Source organism: Vicia villosa, linkage group LG3 (genome assembly GCF_029867415.1).
Source record: "Vicia villosa cultivar HV-30 ecotype Madison, WI linkage group LG3, Vvil1.0, whole genome shotgun sequence".
Taxonomy (NCBI): Eukaryota; Viridiplantae; Streptophyta; class Magnoliopsida; order Fabales; family Fabaceae; genus Vicia; species Vicia villosa.
The window spans coordinates 39,853,672-39,871,662 of record NC_081182.1 but is presented as its reverse complement, the minus strand read 5'-3'; the positions used below and the strand labels follow the sequence as shown (position 1 = coordinate 39,871,662).

At 34.2% G+C, this 17,991-nt stretch overlaps 1 protein-coding gene across 1 annotated transcript; it reads right to left on the bottom strand.

Moving 5' to 3' along the window:
* Positions 1–2,161: 2,161 nt before the first annotated feature.
* Positions 2,162–13,058, bottom strand: LOC131661069 (translation factor GUF1 homolog, chloroplastic-like). The gene is made up of 22 exons (XM_058930475.1): positions 12,746–13,058; positions 12,465–12,641; positions 12,031–12,117; positions 11,267–11,323; positions 11,070–11,135; positions 10,921–10,983; positions 10,512–10,556; positions 10,286–10,386; positions 9,641–9,737; positions 9,293–9,364; positions 7,711–7,865; positions 7,546–7,603; positions 7,028–7,108; positions 6,788–6,874; positions 6,575–6,646; positions 6,315–6,449; positions 6,133–6,206; positions 4,090–4,177; positions 3,167–3,244; positions 2,900–2,975; positions 2,600–2,640; positions 2,162–2,360 (listed from the first exon to the last, which is right to left on the bottom strand). The coding sequence occupies exons 1-22, from the start codon at positions 13,007–13,009 to the stop codon at positions 2,265–2,267; spliced, it is 2,070 nt and encodes a 689-aa protein (XP_058786458.1). The 5' UTR covers positions 13,010–13,058; the 3' UTR covers positions 2,162–2,264.
* Positions 13,059–17,991: the final 4,933 nt, after the last annotated feature.

Sequence of the window (17,991 nt, the reverse complement as noted above, 5' to 3'; positions counted from 1 at the left end):
GGTGTATTTTAACATGTACGCTCCAACTTGAGGAGGAGTGTCAGAATTAATTATGATTGTAGATATTCTAGAGTGATTAATAGTATTCCTAGATTAAATAACTTCCTAGGTTAGTGCTTATTCATTAAACTTCAATGTATTTATTGTAATACTAATATAAATACAAGTAGTGTGATCTACCTTTAAGACACACAAAATTTACATAATTCTATAAGTTTCATGCTCACCCAACTCCAACACTTGGTAATCCTCCTAGTGCCTTAATGACAAACAACACACCTGCATATACAAGTGCTTTATATCTTGACTCCGGGGCCTCATTTCATATCACTGGTGACTGAAGCAACCTTAGCAACCTCCAAGTTTACTTATGATATATTATGAACCTAAAATACAGTGAAATAGACACTCTTTGATCCTAAGTGGAAAGGTTGCCATGCAAGCTGAGTATGAGGCACTGCAAACATAATCACACATGAAAACCATAATGGCACAGTCAACAAACACAAGACACAACTTGTGGCCAGTGGATTCCATCAAACTCATGAGTATGACTGCACTATGACCAAATGGTCTATTCTACAACTAGATACACTTCCTTTCTTATGGCCTACTTGATGATTTGGTATACACGGAGAAGCCTATGACCAAATGGTCTATTCTACATCTAGATGTGAACGCTTCCTTTCTTAGTGGCCTACTTGATGATTTGGTATATGCGGTGAAGCCTCGAGGGTTTAATGATGGGAATACCTTTGCAGTTTACAAACTAAGCAAGGCTTTATATGAACTTAAACAGGTCCATAAGCAATGACTTGAACGCCTTCAATCTACACTTTTATCACTTGGCTTCAAAGCCAGTAAATGTCACCCTTCTCTGTTCATCTACTCATCACAACACACAATTCTCTACCTATTGGTGACGGTGTATGTTAATGACATAATTTTTACAGGTAACTCCAATACTCAACCAACTTATCACCAAACTCAACACATATTTCACTCAAACAACTTGAGTATATTTCCTATAGCTTGCATAAATAACTCTCTAGTTAGTTATGACACCAATTAAGCATTTTATCAAACATTGTGTTTACATAACTAACTACTCAAGCTAGTCATGCTAATTGTTCAGATAATTGACACCTGTCGGTCATTAGCTCTAGCCTAAATTGCTACTGTTGTAGGCAAACACTTGGCACATATAAATGCAAGTAATGTAACTATTTTACAATCAATTAATAAGAACAAAAATTCCATTTGAAATGATTCCAATTACATTATAAAATTCAATAATGCAAAGCACATCGAAGTATTTAAAGTATCTTGAGAGAATTTATTGTTCATCTCAATTACATTTAATATACAATATCTGTAACGTGGTTGGGCCTAACTCAACCCTACAAAACCGGATAGTAGGGTGAGAATTGCCTCCACTTATAAACACGTGTTTAGGCCATATATTGTCCGATGTGGGACTCTTAACACACCCCCTCACGCCCAGGACTAGACAACTGAAGCGTGGAAATAAATGGTGGGTGGCCCGAGGCCCACCGGATCTTAAACGAGGCTCTTGATACCATGTTAAAAAATGTGGTTGGGTCTAACTGAACTCTACAAAACCGGCTAGTAGGGTGAGGATTGCCCCCACTTATAAGAACATGTTTAGGCCATCTATCGCCCAATGTGGGACTCTTAACAGGAACAAAATGAATTCAAAGGCTAGTGTGACACACGTTTTTAAGTGCGACTTTCATCAGCATCTTATTTGTTCTAGTATTGAATTATCTTCACAACAACAATAATTTCTCCAAGAAAAACTACATCATCTAGCAAGAGTGCTACCTTGACTCAGCCATGATATTTTATGTGTTTGATTTATATATTTTAATTTATGTTTTAATGTTATTAATTTGCCTTTCAATTTCATGTGTTTAATCATTATTAGTATGAACAATGTTCTTGTGGTTCTTGAATTAAGAAATGTTAGGTTATTTTTTTAATAATTTCAATCGTTGTTTTAATCGTCATCCAAGTTGTGTATTTATTAGCAGCATAACACTTACAAGGCCAAATCTTTCAACTTCTTCGGGTCAGAGAATCACTATCACCAATCTTTTTTTTTGGTCAAAACTATCACCAATCTTATATGCACTAAGAATTATGTGTAACATTTGGATCATATAATAACCAAAAAAATACATCAAATTTTCTCAATGTATTTACAATTTCAGACAATGCTGTAACTTACATGCAAAACATGGTCAGATTACCTCCTTTTCCAGTTTCAAAACCGCCATAAAAGCTTCTTGAGGCACATCAACTTTACCAATTGATTTCATTCTTTTCTTTCCTGCAGCCTGGTTGAAGAAGAAAGCCGTTAGTACTATTCTGGACAATCTAAGGTAAAATTCAGGATGAAAACATAAATTTAGTATTGGCAAGTTAATTTCATATTTCCACTACATGCCAATGCAACAAAATTCATTTTCTATGTGACCCAAAATACTATTGAAGAAAAACACACAACTACCAATAACTTATTTCACCAGAAGTGAGAGAGAAAATAGGGTATTAATCATATTATACTAGATTGTACCTGTTTCTTAAGCAATTTCTTTTTTCTCGTAATGTCTCCACCTAGAAGAGTATCATCAAACCAAAAATTTGAAAAGAAGTCAGAACAGGATTAGGAAAGTGAAGTTAAGAGGAACAAGGATATTATATAAAATAAATTACTATTCATATTTACTAAATATCTACCAAGGAGGAAGAAATTTTCTTTTGTACAAGGGAGAACCATAGTGACAAGAAAATTTTAAAAACGTTGGGAAAAACATAAAACGTTATGGTTAAAATTATCTATGCAAGGTCCCTAAAGGTTTGCAACTTGGCTTACCGTAGCATTTGGCTAATACATCCTTCCTTATTGCAGATAAAGATTCACTAGCAATCACTTTAGCTCCTATGCATGCCTAAAATAAAGATACCAAGAATATGCAAGTTATTGCAGTTAGTTTCAATATTTTTAACAAAATTAAAACAACTCTTCATAATTGAATCAGATGAGAAGAAAGAGAGTAAACAGAGGCATACATATAAAGTAGAAAAACCATAGAAGATAATTTTTATATTAATTAGCATTCTAGGAATACTCAATTCTTACTTGAATTGGTATTTTAAACATTTGCCGTGGTATGAGCTCCTTCAACTTTAGAGTCAACGCCCTTCCCACAGAATATGCCTGAAAATACAAGCCTCTACTGATTTACTGACAATTCTTCGATATAAAATAAAAAAGCATAATCATGAATATGCATATAAGTTTAACTATAAAGGTATAACTTATATTCCATGAAGCATCACAATTTTTATTTTGTTGAGTGCAAATCCAATGGTTGAACAAAAATAGTGACGGATGCTTCCATTAGGATAGATTACAATTGTAATTGATTATAACTTTTAAATATATAAAAAAACCAAAGAAACAATATCAGAGCTGCAATCTTGACAAGGGTGATTTATTTATATTAATTTTATCAAAGCATTAACGAACACTTAATGAAAAATATATGGAGAAAGGAGAAATGGTGTGTTGCTGAAATAGGAGACATGCAAACTCAGAAACAGAAAGAGAGGGGCAGTGCAGTTGGAGGGGAAACAATTTAGAGGAGATTAAACAGTGGGTTTTCGTTTATTGAGTGGTTGTTTAATATAGAAAATGTTAATCCAGGAATAATACTTTAACATGTAAACAATAAGAACATTGTATCTTTAACTGCTTGTAAGTTTTGTCCATTCAAATTTATTTCATATTATAACTTGTACTCTTTTTCAATGCTGGAATATTTACTTAAAAAATAGATGTTCAGAGTTAAAGAATGCTTTTCCAGAATTTTCTTTTAGATAAAAAATAACATATCAAATGAATACATTCAATTCCGGTTTTCCAATCTGGTATGGTACATGAGTATATCTCACAAATATGCTGTCAAGTTTTATTTATATTGTATAGGCAATTTCCTGAGAGCCAGACACTTTCATTTACAATCCATATATAGACTAAAGAAAAGAGAACTAGTAAATTACCTTATCTCTATGCACAATTGTAGCCAACGGCTCCACACATTCACCATTTATCTGTACGTCGAGTTTAGTTAAATCACTTTCTTTGTAACTGAAAATTAAATAACAAAAGATTAGGAAGATTCTTTGCAAAAACGGCCTTCTCACACTTGACATTATGATTCCATTTAACAAGGGACAAAGATAACATTAAAAAATGTAAGTGCAAGTATAATGCACTTCAAATTGGAAAACTCCATCTTCTTCCAGTAAAGAGTACAAGGTATATACAAAGGTAAAATGTCAAGAACCCAAGATTTGAATTCCAAAGAAAGAACACTTTATTTAGAAAATATGATAGAATAGGAGAGAATCTCTTCTCCAAGGGTATAGAGAATACTCTCACTTTACAATATTCAAAAGACCTCCTCTCTATCATTGTATTCTCCTATTTATACAAATACTTCTCTAACTAAACAAATAATTAACTAAAACTGATTCTTCCTATTCTATATCCTAACAATACACCCCTCCTCAAAATAACCTTGTCCTCAAGGTTGCAATCAACTAAAATCATTTCAGGTTGAACAGTTGGAAGAAAAAAATCATTCCCCAAGATCCCGCTGTTGACAGCATGCTGAGGGAAGGAAAAAATTTCTAAGGAAGTAAGTTAGAGATGCTTTTAGTCTAGATAGGTTCTGTTATAACAGCTCTTTGAATTCAGGAATTGTTCCCTTGATTTAAGGAAGTAAGTTAGAAGTTAGTCTAACCTAACTACTACTCTATAAATAGAGTTGAACCTATTGTATTCAGTAACAATGAAATCAAAATAGTAGATTCTGAAACTTCAATATTTGCAATTTCTTCTTCAGAGTATTAATCAATTGCTTCCGCTTTGATGTAGTGCTAAACACAGGGATCATGCTCTAGACTTCCTCCTTGCTGCTAAGAACTTGGGCTTGGGTATTTAAGCTCAAAACTAAAATTGAGGTTGATTGGTTAACATTGTTTGTTACAGCTCTCTCATAACTTCCACATTCGAGATGCATTTGAGAAGAAAATGGATGTAAAACCTACAGACTAACCTCAGTTTGGGGTTAGCTCATTAGGTTTGGTGTGGTGGAGTTGCTGGGAATAGTTGAACAGCTTTTAACTTTAACTTTCACTGCTGCCGTAAATGGCTCCCGATCTGGTGGTTTCGCGGGTGGATTGAAGGTTGATTGAGTACTTGAAGTCTCGAACCCAACTATTTTTCTTCCATTGCATGGTATTCCTACCTATTCTCCAAGAACACATGCACTCCTTGAAGATCCAGAGGTTGGATAAATTGTTAGGAACCCAGGATTTGAATTCCAAAGAAAGAACGTTTTATTTAGAAAATATGATAGAATATGAGAGAATCTCTCCTTCAATCATTTCCCCTTCACAATAGAAAATACTCTTTTCACTTTATAATATTCAAAAGATTCCCATCTATATCATTGTATTCCCCTATTTATACAAACACTTCTCTAACTAAACAAATAACTAACTTACATCGTAACTAAATCTCTATATTCTATATACTAACATGGTGCTACGTAGTACAGGCCATCTGAAATAAAATACTCCACAATCAAGTGACACACAAGATGGTATAGTATGTATTGCATATGAATTAAGAGCAGAAAATTCCTAACTTATGTTATGAAGAGAAGTTTTGGAATCAAGGGTTCTGTTACAGTAAGGAGGATATAGCATGCTACTATGCAAGTCAAGTAAGACACAGTAAGTAATGTTTTGGAGGTAAAAACTGGGATCACGTCATACCAAAGGTTGCATGGTTTAGAGATTCACTTGAATCTCGGAATATTTTGAAATTGCTAGAGAGAAATTTTCTTAACCCCAGTCCATTCTTACCTCTCATTTTCAAGATCACTATTTCAGCATTAATTTACAATCTCTAAATTATAGGTATTTCCTATTTAATTATTTATGAAAACTACTTTAATTAGACCAATCAGGGATTCTACAATTGCCAACACTCAATAGCGTTATATCATAAACAATGCTTCCAGATATAATTACCCGATAACAGTATACTCCATACTGGCGTATCCCTTGCTTCTTGACTTTAACTGATCAAAGAAATCACCAACCATCTGCAAGTTTGATATTCAAAGAGATTCAGATACATGGAATCCCAACTTAGTTAAACAGAGGCGTATGATTTAAAGGGTAAACCAACAAGAACTGATGCAAACAATTACCTCAGCCAGTGGTAATTCATAGGTCAGTGATGCTCTAATTTCAGTGATAAATTTCATTTCTTTGAACTGCCCTCTTCTTTCTTGAGCCAGTTCCATAAGAGGACCAATATAGTCCTTCGGCGTAAGCATCTCAATCTGTATTCAAGAATTGCATGTATAAGTGTGTGCACACACAATACTTATAAATTAATATGTTTAACCTGAACTGCTTCAATTTTTGAAAATAATGAACAATAAACACCACAGTTGCAAGAAATAACCTTAACAACCGGCTCCTCAATTGATTTTCTTATACCAGGCTCAGGAAGTAAAGATGGATTTGAGCATTCAACCTTCAAGCATTATGTGATTTGGACAAAATGACTATGTCAATATTACACAATTGAAAATACAAAGGAGATTCAATTTTAATGAATCGCTTATAAAAATAAAGTATTACATAGAAAGGGAGCTTAGGAATGAGAAGAAATTACAGTATCACCATTAACACAGGTTACTCTGTATACAACACTTGGGGCGGTAGTTATCAGGCTCAAATTGTATTCTCTCTCAAGTCTCTCCTGTAACATAAAGTGCTTGAAAATATAAGACCAGGTTTTTGAAGTTAATCCGAACTTTCAACCTTATCTCTAAGAACTAAGCACTATAAGAACATTCAAGCATTTTCTATGAAAGTCAAAGAGTAGATACTTCATACTTTAATAAAATCAAACCTGAACAATTTCCATGTGGAGAAGTCCCAGAAATCCACATCTAAAACCAAATCCCATAGCACTTGAGGTCTCAGGTTCAAACTGAAAACCAGAAAAGAAAATATACTCTTCAAATAATTAATAAAAAATCCTACCAATTTCAGCTTCACGACAACAAAATTGGATATTTAGGGCGGAAAATTGTGAGTTTACAAAATTGAGATAGATTAAATTACATATGAGATACAATATATCAAGGGGAACCATGCATTCAGATCGTACATGGTAAAATTTAAGTTAACTCTATGCCTAGCAGATTTGAGATGAATGTTTCTTCCACAAAAGAATCCTAATTCAAAAATGCAACAGAATAACTATTCTAGCTAAATCTATTCTTGCTAAAACAATAACTATAATGATAAAGAGAAAGCTACAACTGAAAGATGATAGCATATATAGAAAATGCCAATTATGTCCCCTTTCCGATAGCCTAAAACAAAAGATGCACTATTATCCAGCATATCAGTATATAAGGCCACCTTTAGTGCAGCATCATTGAGTTGAAGCTTCTCAAGTGCATCCCGTAGATCAGGAAATCTGGTAACAGAACAAAAAGAATTATTATTAACTCCAGCAACATTAATGAGTAACAATACAACTCTCTAGTTCAACAAGAAAAACAAAAGCAGATAAGAAATCAATACTGGTCAGCATCAACGGGAAACAGGCCACAGAACACCATAGGAGTGGCTTCCTCATATCCAGGTAGTGAACTGTCTGCCTTATTAAAATGGTGAGTGATTGTGTCACCCACTCTAGCATCAGCTACTGTTCTAATTGATGCAGATAGATAGCCCACCTATTAGAGCAGAACACGAGATATCAATATTCATAATGAATTAGAATTGTTTCTTTTATATTTCGATACAAAATTAACAGCAACAAAGAGTCATTTCAACACAAAATTGTGAAGCCATAAAACATGCTAGACAAACACAAACATATTCAGGAGAAACAATACATCAGTCAATCAGTGTCACATATTATCTCTCATAATATTTGTTATGTCAATTTAAAAGTTGTTTATCTCTTATTTATTTCCACGCTTCACATGGCACAAGCAATGGAAAAGGATGAGGAGATAGTTGAAACAAAAGTACTATACAATAACAACAACAGCCACTAGATTTTGTTTTTCCACAAGGGGAGTGACTTCATGGATCAATCGATGCCACAAAATCTTTTCATGTATTAGATCCAAAGGGCAATGGTAGACATTTACTACTAAATCTCTCTTAGTGATTTGGCATATGGTTTTCTTCATCTCAGCAGTTGTATTATCCTCCATCGACACACATACATGCCACCTAAAATGATGCTCTACCAGACTACCATATTTTCTAGAATTACTACTACTTGCTTTTCTCTCTAATGATAGCATTTTAGCTCTTGTCTTATCTTTTGTAACTACTACTCACCCATTGGTAACATTCGCATCGCTTCAATATGTATTTTACTTTTTGCCTTTTTACTACCTACTATTATTTTTCATACAACATTGTAGTTCTTATTGTCGTTCGAAACATTCTCCATTTCATTCACCATGCTTGTTTCCTATGGTTTATTTCCCCCACTTTGTATGGATGACCGAGGGCACGTCAAATAAGAGAATAGTGGTACTATATGTTCTCCATTTTTCACTTCTATGTCACAATTTGTGTATATATTGCTAAACGTGCATTCTATATATACTATATCTTGCTTCTATTTGAGCAGGAATCATGTTTCCAATATTTGACTCCATATCTTTGACTTTTCATTTATTTCTTTTTCCTGACTTTTATATATTTGATTTTTCATTTATTTCCCTCACGAGTTTTTATTTATTTCATAGACCTTATAATCTCATTAAACAATTTTGTGAGCCATCCTATGTCTTTTGATCTAGACTGTTTGATACTTCAATAGATATATTATTTGATTCGACTTCCTTACCATTAGTCATTCTCTTTAATGTATTTTTACCTCAGATTCTTCAATTCTTTGGTAGTAGGAGTAATTTGGATCCCCATCTCTAGCATTGAGGTTGTTTTTGTTTGAGTTCAAATAATAGCCATGGTTTTTATTAACAAGTTTATGAAAACAACTCCTTCATCTTTCTTTGATATCTTGTTCCATGACTATTACTTTTACCCCATCATCTTTACAGAACCAAAAACAGTAGTAAACACTGTAGGCAATATGAAACATGTCCATCAAAACAATCATTTAGAAGTATTACTTTACCTCACCCGCAAACAATTCTTCAGCCTGAAGTTGATTGGGAGACAAAACTCCAATTTCATCGGCAAAATAATCCTGTAGATAAAAAATAAAAGCATGACCCATGAGAGAGAAATATCATCTTTCGTATTTATCATCTCTAGAGGACATATTTGTGTTGAAAAGTGAACTAATTTAAATAAAATAAAAAATGAAAAGAAATAAAAAAATAAAATAATTCAAAAATTTGCGAGTGAAAATCAATTAAATTTAGTTAAGTTTTAACTATAAAAAAATATGAGTACAAAAAAAAACTTTAATTAATCTTTGGTAGAAGAGGAAGGGGGGCATAAAATAAGAAAGGTACTTTACCTTACCACTGGCCATAAAGGTAACTCTGTCACCTTTCTTTATAGTGCCATCTACAACTCGAAAGTATACAATAACACCTCTATATGGATCATAGTAACTGCACTAAGATTAAAAGAAACAATTTATATGAGAAACTGAAGGATAAATAGCACTTGTAAATGAATATTAGCTGACACAAAATGCAAGGGAGGTTAAAGCTACCGCACAAACTAAAGGAATTTTAATATTTCATGCATGTAAAATACACATCATTTGTGTGCGCGAGCGCGCGTGAGAGTGTGTGTATGGTAATTTTATGGAAGCTATCTGCATAAAATGAAACAAAATATCCTTGAACTTACATTAACCTTCAAGGAACAAAATCATAACGCAATATAATAAACTAAACTAAAGTACGGAACTACCGATAGAACCTCATAAATGAAAATGAAACCTTTGGACTTAAATAAGTCAACCAATTATCAGTTGAATTGTCCATACGACACTTTTTAGATTAAGGAGCTTACCAAAATTGATTCACAGTATCAGTATCATTCAAATCTTAAATAAGGGTCGGTGTGAATTTATAGTATACAGGCAACATGTTGTCTTCGTTTCATCAACAAATCGGTTGGTTTAATAAATTTTACAAAATCTAAAGAATACCTATCAAATATTAAAGCCCTCAATGGCTTTTTTGATGTATCAGCGGGTGGGGGAATTTTTGCAACAATTTCATTGAGAATCTCCATTATACCTATTCCTTCCTACAAAAGAAAGTAATTTCATTGTTTACAAATAATATAGGTATATAGAGTATCCTAATCAGAATTCTATATAACTTAAAGTAGTAAACAAAACAAAAAAAGTACATAAAAGAACAAAAACCAACCTTTGCAGAGCAGAGAATGGCATTGCTACAATCTAGACCTATAACCTTCAAGAAATCAATTCAACTTAGAAATTTTCTTGAGAATATATCAGCATCATTCAAGAATTCATGAATTAAGAATAAAGCAATAGGTAATGCTAATGCAAGACAGCCCCAGTTAACATACTCTCAAATTTAAAATCACCTGATGTGTAAACTGTAACCACTCCAATTACTATGAATGAAACTAGGAACTGGAAGACTTTAGAATGTTAAGCAAATAATTGGTATAAATTTGCTTCAGTCAAATATAAAATAAATCATGGCATCATAAGATAGCAGACTTAAACTTAGAATTGTAGAGTCTCCCCCCTAGAAACAGAAAGGTTAAAAGTGTAATGACATCAAGGGTCTAGTTGGAAAAAGAAACCTCTTCAATCTCTTGAATAACTCGATCTGGTTCTGCACCCGGAAGATCTATTTTGTTCAAAACCTGTTACAGAATTTCTGGCATTATTATTAAAATAAAAATTAAATAAAAGAAAAGCTAAGAGCAGAATACTAAAACAGAAAACTTACAGGGATAATTTCTAAGTTGTTAGCCAAAGCTAAATAAACATTAGCTAGTGTTTGCGCTTCAACCCCCTGTTATTTGGAAGCAAATTTCATGACAAAACACAAACCAGCTCAAAGTGAGAATATCACCATAACATCATATAGGTTATTATTTATAAATTTAGAAAGGAAACAAAAAAATTAAGACCATGGAGCTTCACCTGAGATGCATCTACCACAAGGAGAGCACCCTCACATGCAGCAAGTGAACGAGAAACCTAGCATAGATGAATAGTCAAAATCATACTATTACCTTGATAATGTTTTGATGGGTTATTACCAACTAAAATAAGAAGAAAAAGTGTCCCTGATGGGGGATGATTTTGTAAAATTAGCCACATGTAAATATGTAACACATGAACTCGAACAAATAATCTGACAAAGTGAAATGGCCAAATTAGTAAGTCAGAATGTGATTGATTTAACTCTTTTTTTCAAATCCTTCTTTGTTCTAAAAATTGGGTAAGATATAAAACGACCAAAGACTTGGGTTTAAATAAAGACATGCGACAGCTTACTACCAGAACGTCAAGGTTTTTTTGGATCACCGTAGTATAAACCTTCTCAGAGACAATACTTTTCCAAAATGGTTTCTGATGAAGAACAACATTTTCTCTAGTTTTAGTTTCCATCACATGAAACAATTTATTTTAGCAAAATGTTGTTCACCTATAAATTCCTGAAATTACAACTAGACAATATAGAAAAAAGGCTCTAAATTTTCTTTCCAAGTCCATATATGTGTTATATCTGATCGTGGCTCCAGAGTTAAAAAAAAAAAAAGAGGAAGAATGAAACAGAGACAAAGATGATGCAATACGATAAAATAGTAAAGAACATAGAGTTTAAAAAAAAGGAAAATGGAACAGAGACAAAGCTAATGCAATACTATAAAATACAGTAGTAAATTATTACATTCACATACCTCATACGAGAAGTCAACGTGTCCTGGAGTATCTATTAAATTCAAGCAATATGGTTTATTTTCAAACACATAACGCATTCGCGCTGCCTGCCATGGTCAAAATTAGGTCAATCCTTTCTCCAACATTGCATAAAAACTTCAATTCCCACAAAGCATTTGAAAATCAGATTTTCCAAAATATAATGAAAAGATCCATCTATCTTAGAAATATTCATTACGTGCTCAGCACACTTGGTTTTGATTATTTTGGGATGAAAAACAAGCTTTATCTTTTTTTTAAAGGATCTCACAGTATTTGACAAGTTACTTTAAAACTAAACCAAACTAATCCAAAAACATACTTAGAAAGAACACCATAATCAAATTTTCAAAAATTCATACACAGCATAAATATTCTATCAACTCGGTTAAGATAAGAATAAGAAAACAGAAACCTGAAGCTTAATAGTGATGCCTCTTTCCCTCTCCAAATCCATATTATCAAGAAATTGTTCCTTCATCTCTCGCTGAGGAACTGTACCAGTAACCTGAAGCAATTTATCTGCTAAAGTGGATTTCCCATGGTCAATATGAGCAATGATGGAAAAGTTCCTTATATTAGACACCGGCACCTTAACAAAAAAACAGTTAATTAGTTAGTTAGTTATTCAGTTTCAGTTATTCTGTTTTGAATTTCAAACAAGTGATAACGGAAGGGTAAATTGGGAAATAAAACCTTAGCGAGACGATCCTGGCCGTCTTTAGCGGTGGAGTCGGAGTCGGAGAGTGTATCGGTGGTAGCAACGCGGCAGAAGACGGGGGAGTTGCGGTGGTGAAAGGAGGAGGCATTTGAAGAGCGGAAAGAGAAGCGAGGTTTGGATGAGTTGAATCTAGTGGCGGTTGTTGTTGTTGTTCGTTGAGAATGGAGGAATGGCTTTTGGCGTTGAAGTTCAGTTTTAACGGATAAGAATAGAGACCCGCCACAAATTTCCGTGGCCATTGAAATTGTGACTATGCTACTCTACCAGACCATGGTGAAGATGTAACACAATCCTTCATTTCATTTCTGTGATTGTGGCACCATGGGGTCCACTTGCTTCATAATTCAATTGGGCCGAGTGGGCACTTTGAATTTCGGGAGAAATCTAGCATGCCACCCAATTTTTTGAATTAGGCACCCCCTATATTTTTTTAACCCAATTTTATCTTTATTGAAAAAAGTTGAATTACAAAGAATTTCTGAAACAAATTTCCGATATGCACTCCAAAATTTTCGGTATAAATATTGGAAAATTTTGTTATAAATAAATTTCTAATACTTCATACCGAAAATTGTAGTTATTGTTAAAATTTTGGTATACCGAAAATTTCATTATAGTTAAAATTTTCGGTATGTTTCAATTTTTGGTTCTTTAAACAGTTGAGGTTTTACCGACACTTTTGGAGGGTCCTGATTACACTGATACATTTGTATTGATCCGCTGTCGCGCGCGGATCAAAAACGAGTTATTTTGAATAAAACTGTAGATAGCGACAAGTGACTCGAATATCGTCTCACAAGGATTCTTAGTTGTTACTAACCGAATGGAATTCGAATTAAGGGGGGGTTGTTTCGTGTTCAATTATAAAAATGCAGAAAATAAGTTATTATAAAAAAGTGATTATCTGAATAAGCTGAAACGAATCAACCCACTGTATCAACTTCCGACTTATCATTGATCCCTATAAAATTCCAATTCCCTAAACGGGTCTGATCCTATTCGACTACAAAAACTACTGACAAGCGCAATAGCAATTATACGAAGTCTGTCCCTGAATTCCGGATAAAGCAAACGGATTATAAGCTATTGTGAATTAAGCAAACACAATATGATCGAACGCGACAACGCAAAAGCTACACTAATCACGAAATTGATTCAAGAACAGACAACAATCAAATTAAAGAATTCTATCATATAAAAACAATTAAATTAAGCAAGCAATTGTAATTATAGATTGAATTCAAAGGAACAGATTAATGGAAAATTATAAAAGAACCTCAAAGCGGCATCTGATTACAGTGAATTGATCCTCGAGGTTTAGTTCTCCATTACCGTACAGAGCAAAAGAGTCGAAACAAAATTGTGAATAGTCAAACGTGATAAACAGTAACACGGCTGCTAGACCTATTAGGAATCAGCCAAAAAACGTTTATGACCCAACTGGGTCGAATGACAAAACCAGGCCCACTACTAAACGACCCAAAAACTGAAAATAAAATAGTGCTGCAGCTTCAAACGCAATTATGGGAAATATAGGTTCCGATTCTGACTTTGACTCCAACATAAAAGTTGTAGCTCTTTCTCTTAGCTTTCCGGCGATTATTAGAACGCCTCAATTGGACTCCCGGAACTCCAGTTATGATCGTTTCTGTGCAGACTGCTAAAGCTGAAAAATAAATACGAAAATCAAATAACAATAAAAATAATTTAAAATATAAAAACATTATAAAATACAAAAATAAGACAAGCAAACCATGGAAATGTATAAGTACAACCGTAGAGGAATGTGCATCAAAATGCACTGATCAAATTCCCCCACACTTGAACTTTTGCACTCCGAGCAAAATGAAAAACAAAACAAAGAAAGCAGAAATACATCAATAGTTACTCATCCTAGGCTACCAATCTTCTTCGGGTAAGTTTGCATCGACAGGTACTAATCTTGCACTCTAAGGACATCGTAAGAACACTAACCACAAATATGCAGACATAAGCCTCCTAAATACACAAACCAATTCAAATCATATTATTATACCATAGCCTAACTTACTCATCCTTTTTGCTCTTTTTCATTCAGGCGCAATCACATTAAGCCCGTTATCTCCACACACTTATAGCAGCACAACCGGTTAGTGACTCTGATCCTTTTGCACGGGGTTCTGGTACTTGCGTGGCATAACCCTTTGCTTACTCAGATGTAGTTGCGGGGGATCGGACTGTAATCCTCCCTACCAAGTTCAGCACCAGAAACCGCTGAACCAACTAACAAAGAGTTTTGAAAACTTTTTTTTTTTTTGAAGATTACACAACCGTTGGGTTAAGTGACCGGGTGAGGATCACCAAACTTAGAAGGTGTATTACCTTTTTCTTTTCTCTTTTTTTCTTTTCTTTTCGGAACATTCACTTATATTCATCGGCTTCCTGCGTAAAGTGTGTGAGGGATGGTGCCGACTGCTGAAATAAACTACTCAAGAGCTGTCAGAGAATGAGAATTTAAGGCTAAAACATAATAAAAAATTCAAATCGATTTCCATATGCAGGAGACTTATGGTGTTAGAACGATACCGATCTTGTGAATTTTTCCCACGTCTCCGCAAACTCGACTCAAATCAGTCTATAGCCTAAAACTTTCAAGAAGATGCATTTTTTATTGGTTGAAATTAAAACAAAAACAAAAAAAATTGAAAGAAAACAAAACAAATAAATGATTCTCTCCCCCACACTTAAGACATACATTGTCCTTAATGAAAGAACATTAATATAAAATAAGAGTGAGAGAAAGGAAAGAACACACCCGAGTAGTCAAGGAGGATAAGTGATCACATAAGCTGCCTTTCCCAAAGAGAGGTCTTCTATATTCTCTTCTTCTAAATTGGAGCTCTCATGGAGAAGCTTTCGGTAATGCTCATCATCCTTAAAAAGTGGTTTAGCTCCTTTGCCTTTTATTCCAGGATCAAAGAATGTTCTTCTAAAAGTAAAAGTGTCAAATGGGCACGTGAAGGTGCTCTCATCTTTCACGACATCAAGGAACCAAAGGTTATGGGGCTGCCTCACTACTTTTGATACATCTTCAAGTGAGATCCTATGCACACACATGGACGAACTAATATCATAAATGTCATCCAAGGTCCATCCAATTCCTTTCTTATGCTTCTTCAAAACCTGCAAAAACTTACTTTCTTGATCAAAATAAAGTTTAGAAGAAATTATAACCGGAAGTTTTTCATTCATCTCTAAATAAGCATATTTAAGATTTTCAGGAATTGGTTTCAGCTCTTGGGAAGGTGGTTGTTCAATGGATGGTTTGTTCCGGGCAGCCGGGGTGTCGAGAGCTTCATCTACATGAACAACTTCATTTGCAACCTCATCTGCAGTAAGAATATCATTTTGCAAGGCAAGCTCAATTTCAGCACAAACAGAGCAAATATTAGTGTCAGTACAAACATCACAAGAGTAAACATCATCAAAACCAGACAATGATGGAAAATCATCTGCAAACAAATCAGTAAAAGTATTATCAACAGTTTCAGAAGGCAACTCTATTTGAAAAATAGAATGCTCTTCCAAGGATTGTTGGTTTGATCCTTGAGCTTGCTGCATGGCATTCATCAAAGTGGCAAGTTGTCCAATCTGTGTTTGCAAAGTCTGAAGAGTAGAATCTATGTGTTGTTGATACTGAAGATTATTTGCAGCCATTTGTTTGACAATATCCTCTAGTGAAGGTTCGGAAGGTGCAGAGCACACAGCCTGAAATTCATTCAGATGCATATGCGGATCCTCACCTGCAAAACCATTAAACCTAGGCAACAAATGTGTTAAACCATATTCCAATTCAAAAGGTACATCAACATCAGGATACTCAATGCATAAGTTCGCTTCAGGGGCAGCCAACTGCCTTAAGGTTCTTTGTTCAGCCATGTTATCAACAAACACAAAAATACCAACTATGTCCCAAACAGGCAGAAACAAATGGAAAGAAGAAAAACGATTAAAATAAATTCATAAAAATATAAAAACACTAAATTTAATCTAATTAAGACAAATAAGAATTTTGAGATTTTTTTTGGATTTTTTCGACTCTATGAAAACAGTAAAAAATTCATTAAAAATAGAAAAACGATGAATTTGGAGATTTGGGGTCGAATTCCCTTACTCTTTTAGAGTAAGGGAGTATTGATCACACGATTTTTCTGCTCCTAGTAGGCAAAAACAGATTACCGATCGGACTCAATTTTCCCAAAAACAGATTTTTCGACTCAAAAAGGCGTTATGGCCAAAACCGCAAGGAACCTGTGGCCTAAACGCACGAACACTAAATCTAAGACTCTAAAATCAGTTAATAACAACAAGAATCCCCGGCAACGGCGCCAATTTGATCCGCTGTCGCGCGCGGATCAAAAACGAGTTATTTTGAATAAAACTGTAGATAGCGACAAGTGACTCGAATATCGTCTCACAAGGATTCTTAGTTGTTACTAACCGAATGGAATTCGAATTAAGGGGGGGTTGTTTCGTGTTCAATTATAAAAATGCAGAAAATAAGTTATTATAAAAAAGTGATTATCTGAATAAGCTGAAACGAATCAACCCACTGTATCAACTTCCGACTTATCATTGATCCCTATAAAATTCCAATTCCCTAAACGGGTCTGATCCTATTCGACTACAAAAACTACTGACAAGCGCAATAGCAATTATACGAAGTCTGTCCCTGAATTCCGGATAAAGCAAACGGATTATAAGCTATTGTGAATTAAGCAAACACAATATGATCGAACGCGACAACGCAAAAGCTACACTAATCACGAAATTGATTCAAGAACAGACAACAATCAAATTAAAGAATTCTATCATATAAAAACAATTAAATTAAGCAAGCAATTGTAATTATAGATTGAATTCAAAGGAACAGATTAATGGAAAATTATAAAAGAACCTCAAAGCGGCATCTGATTACAGTGAATTGATCCTCGAGGTTTAGTTCTCCATTACCGTACAGAGCAAAAGAGTCGAAACAAAATTGTGAATAGTCAAACGTGATAAACAGTAACACGGCTGCTAGACCTATTAGGAATCAGCCAAAAAACGTTTATGACCCAACTGGGTCGAATGACAAAACCAGGCCCACTACTAAACGACCCAAAAACTGAAAATAAAATAGTGCTGCAGCTTCAAACGCAATTCTGGGAAATATAGGTTCCGATTCTGACTTTGACTCCAA

Coding starts and splice junctions, on each gene's coding strand:
- LOC131661069 (XM_058930475.1), bottom strand. CDS start 13,009: ATGGCCACGGAAATTTGTGGCGGGTCTCTATTCTTATCCGTTAAAACT. Junction 10,387..10,511: donor CCATTCTCTGCTCTGCAAAG/GTTGGTTTTTGT, acceptor TTTCTTTTGTAG/GAAGGAATAGGTATAATGGA. Junction 6,207..6,314: donor ATGAATTACCACTGGCTGAG/GTAATTGTTTGC, acceptor TCAAACTTGCAG/ATGGTTGGTGATTTCTTTGA.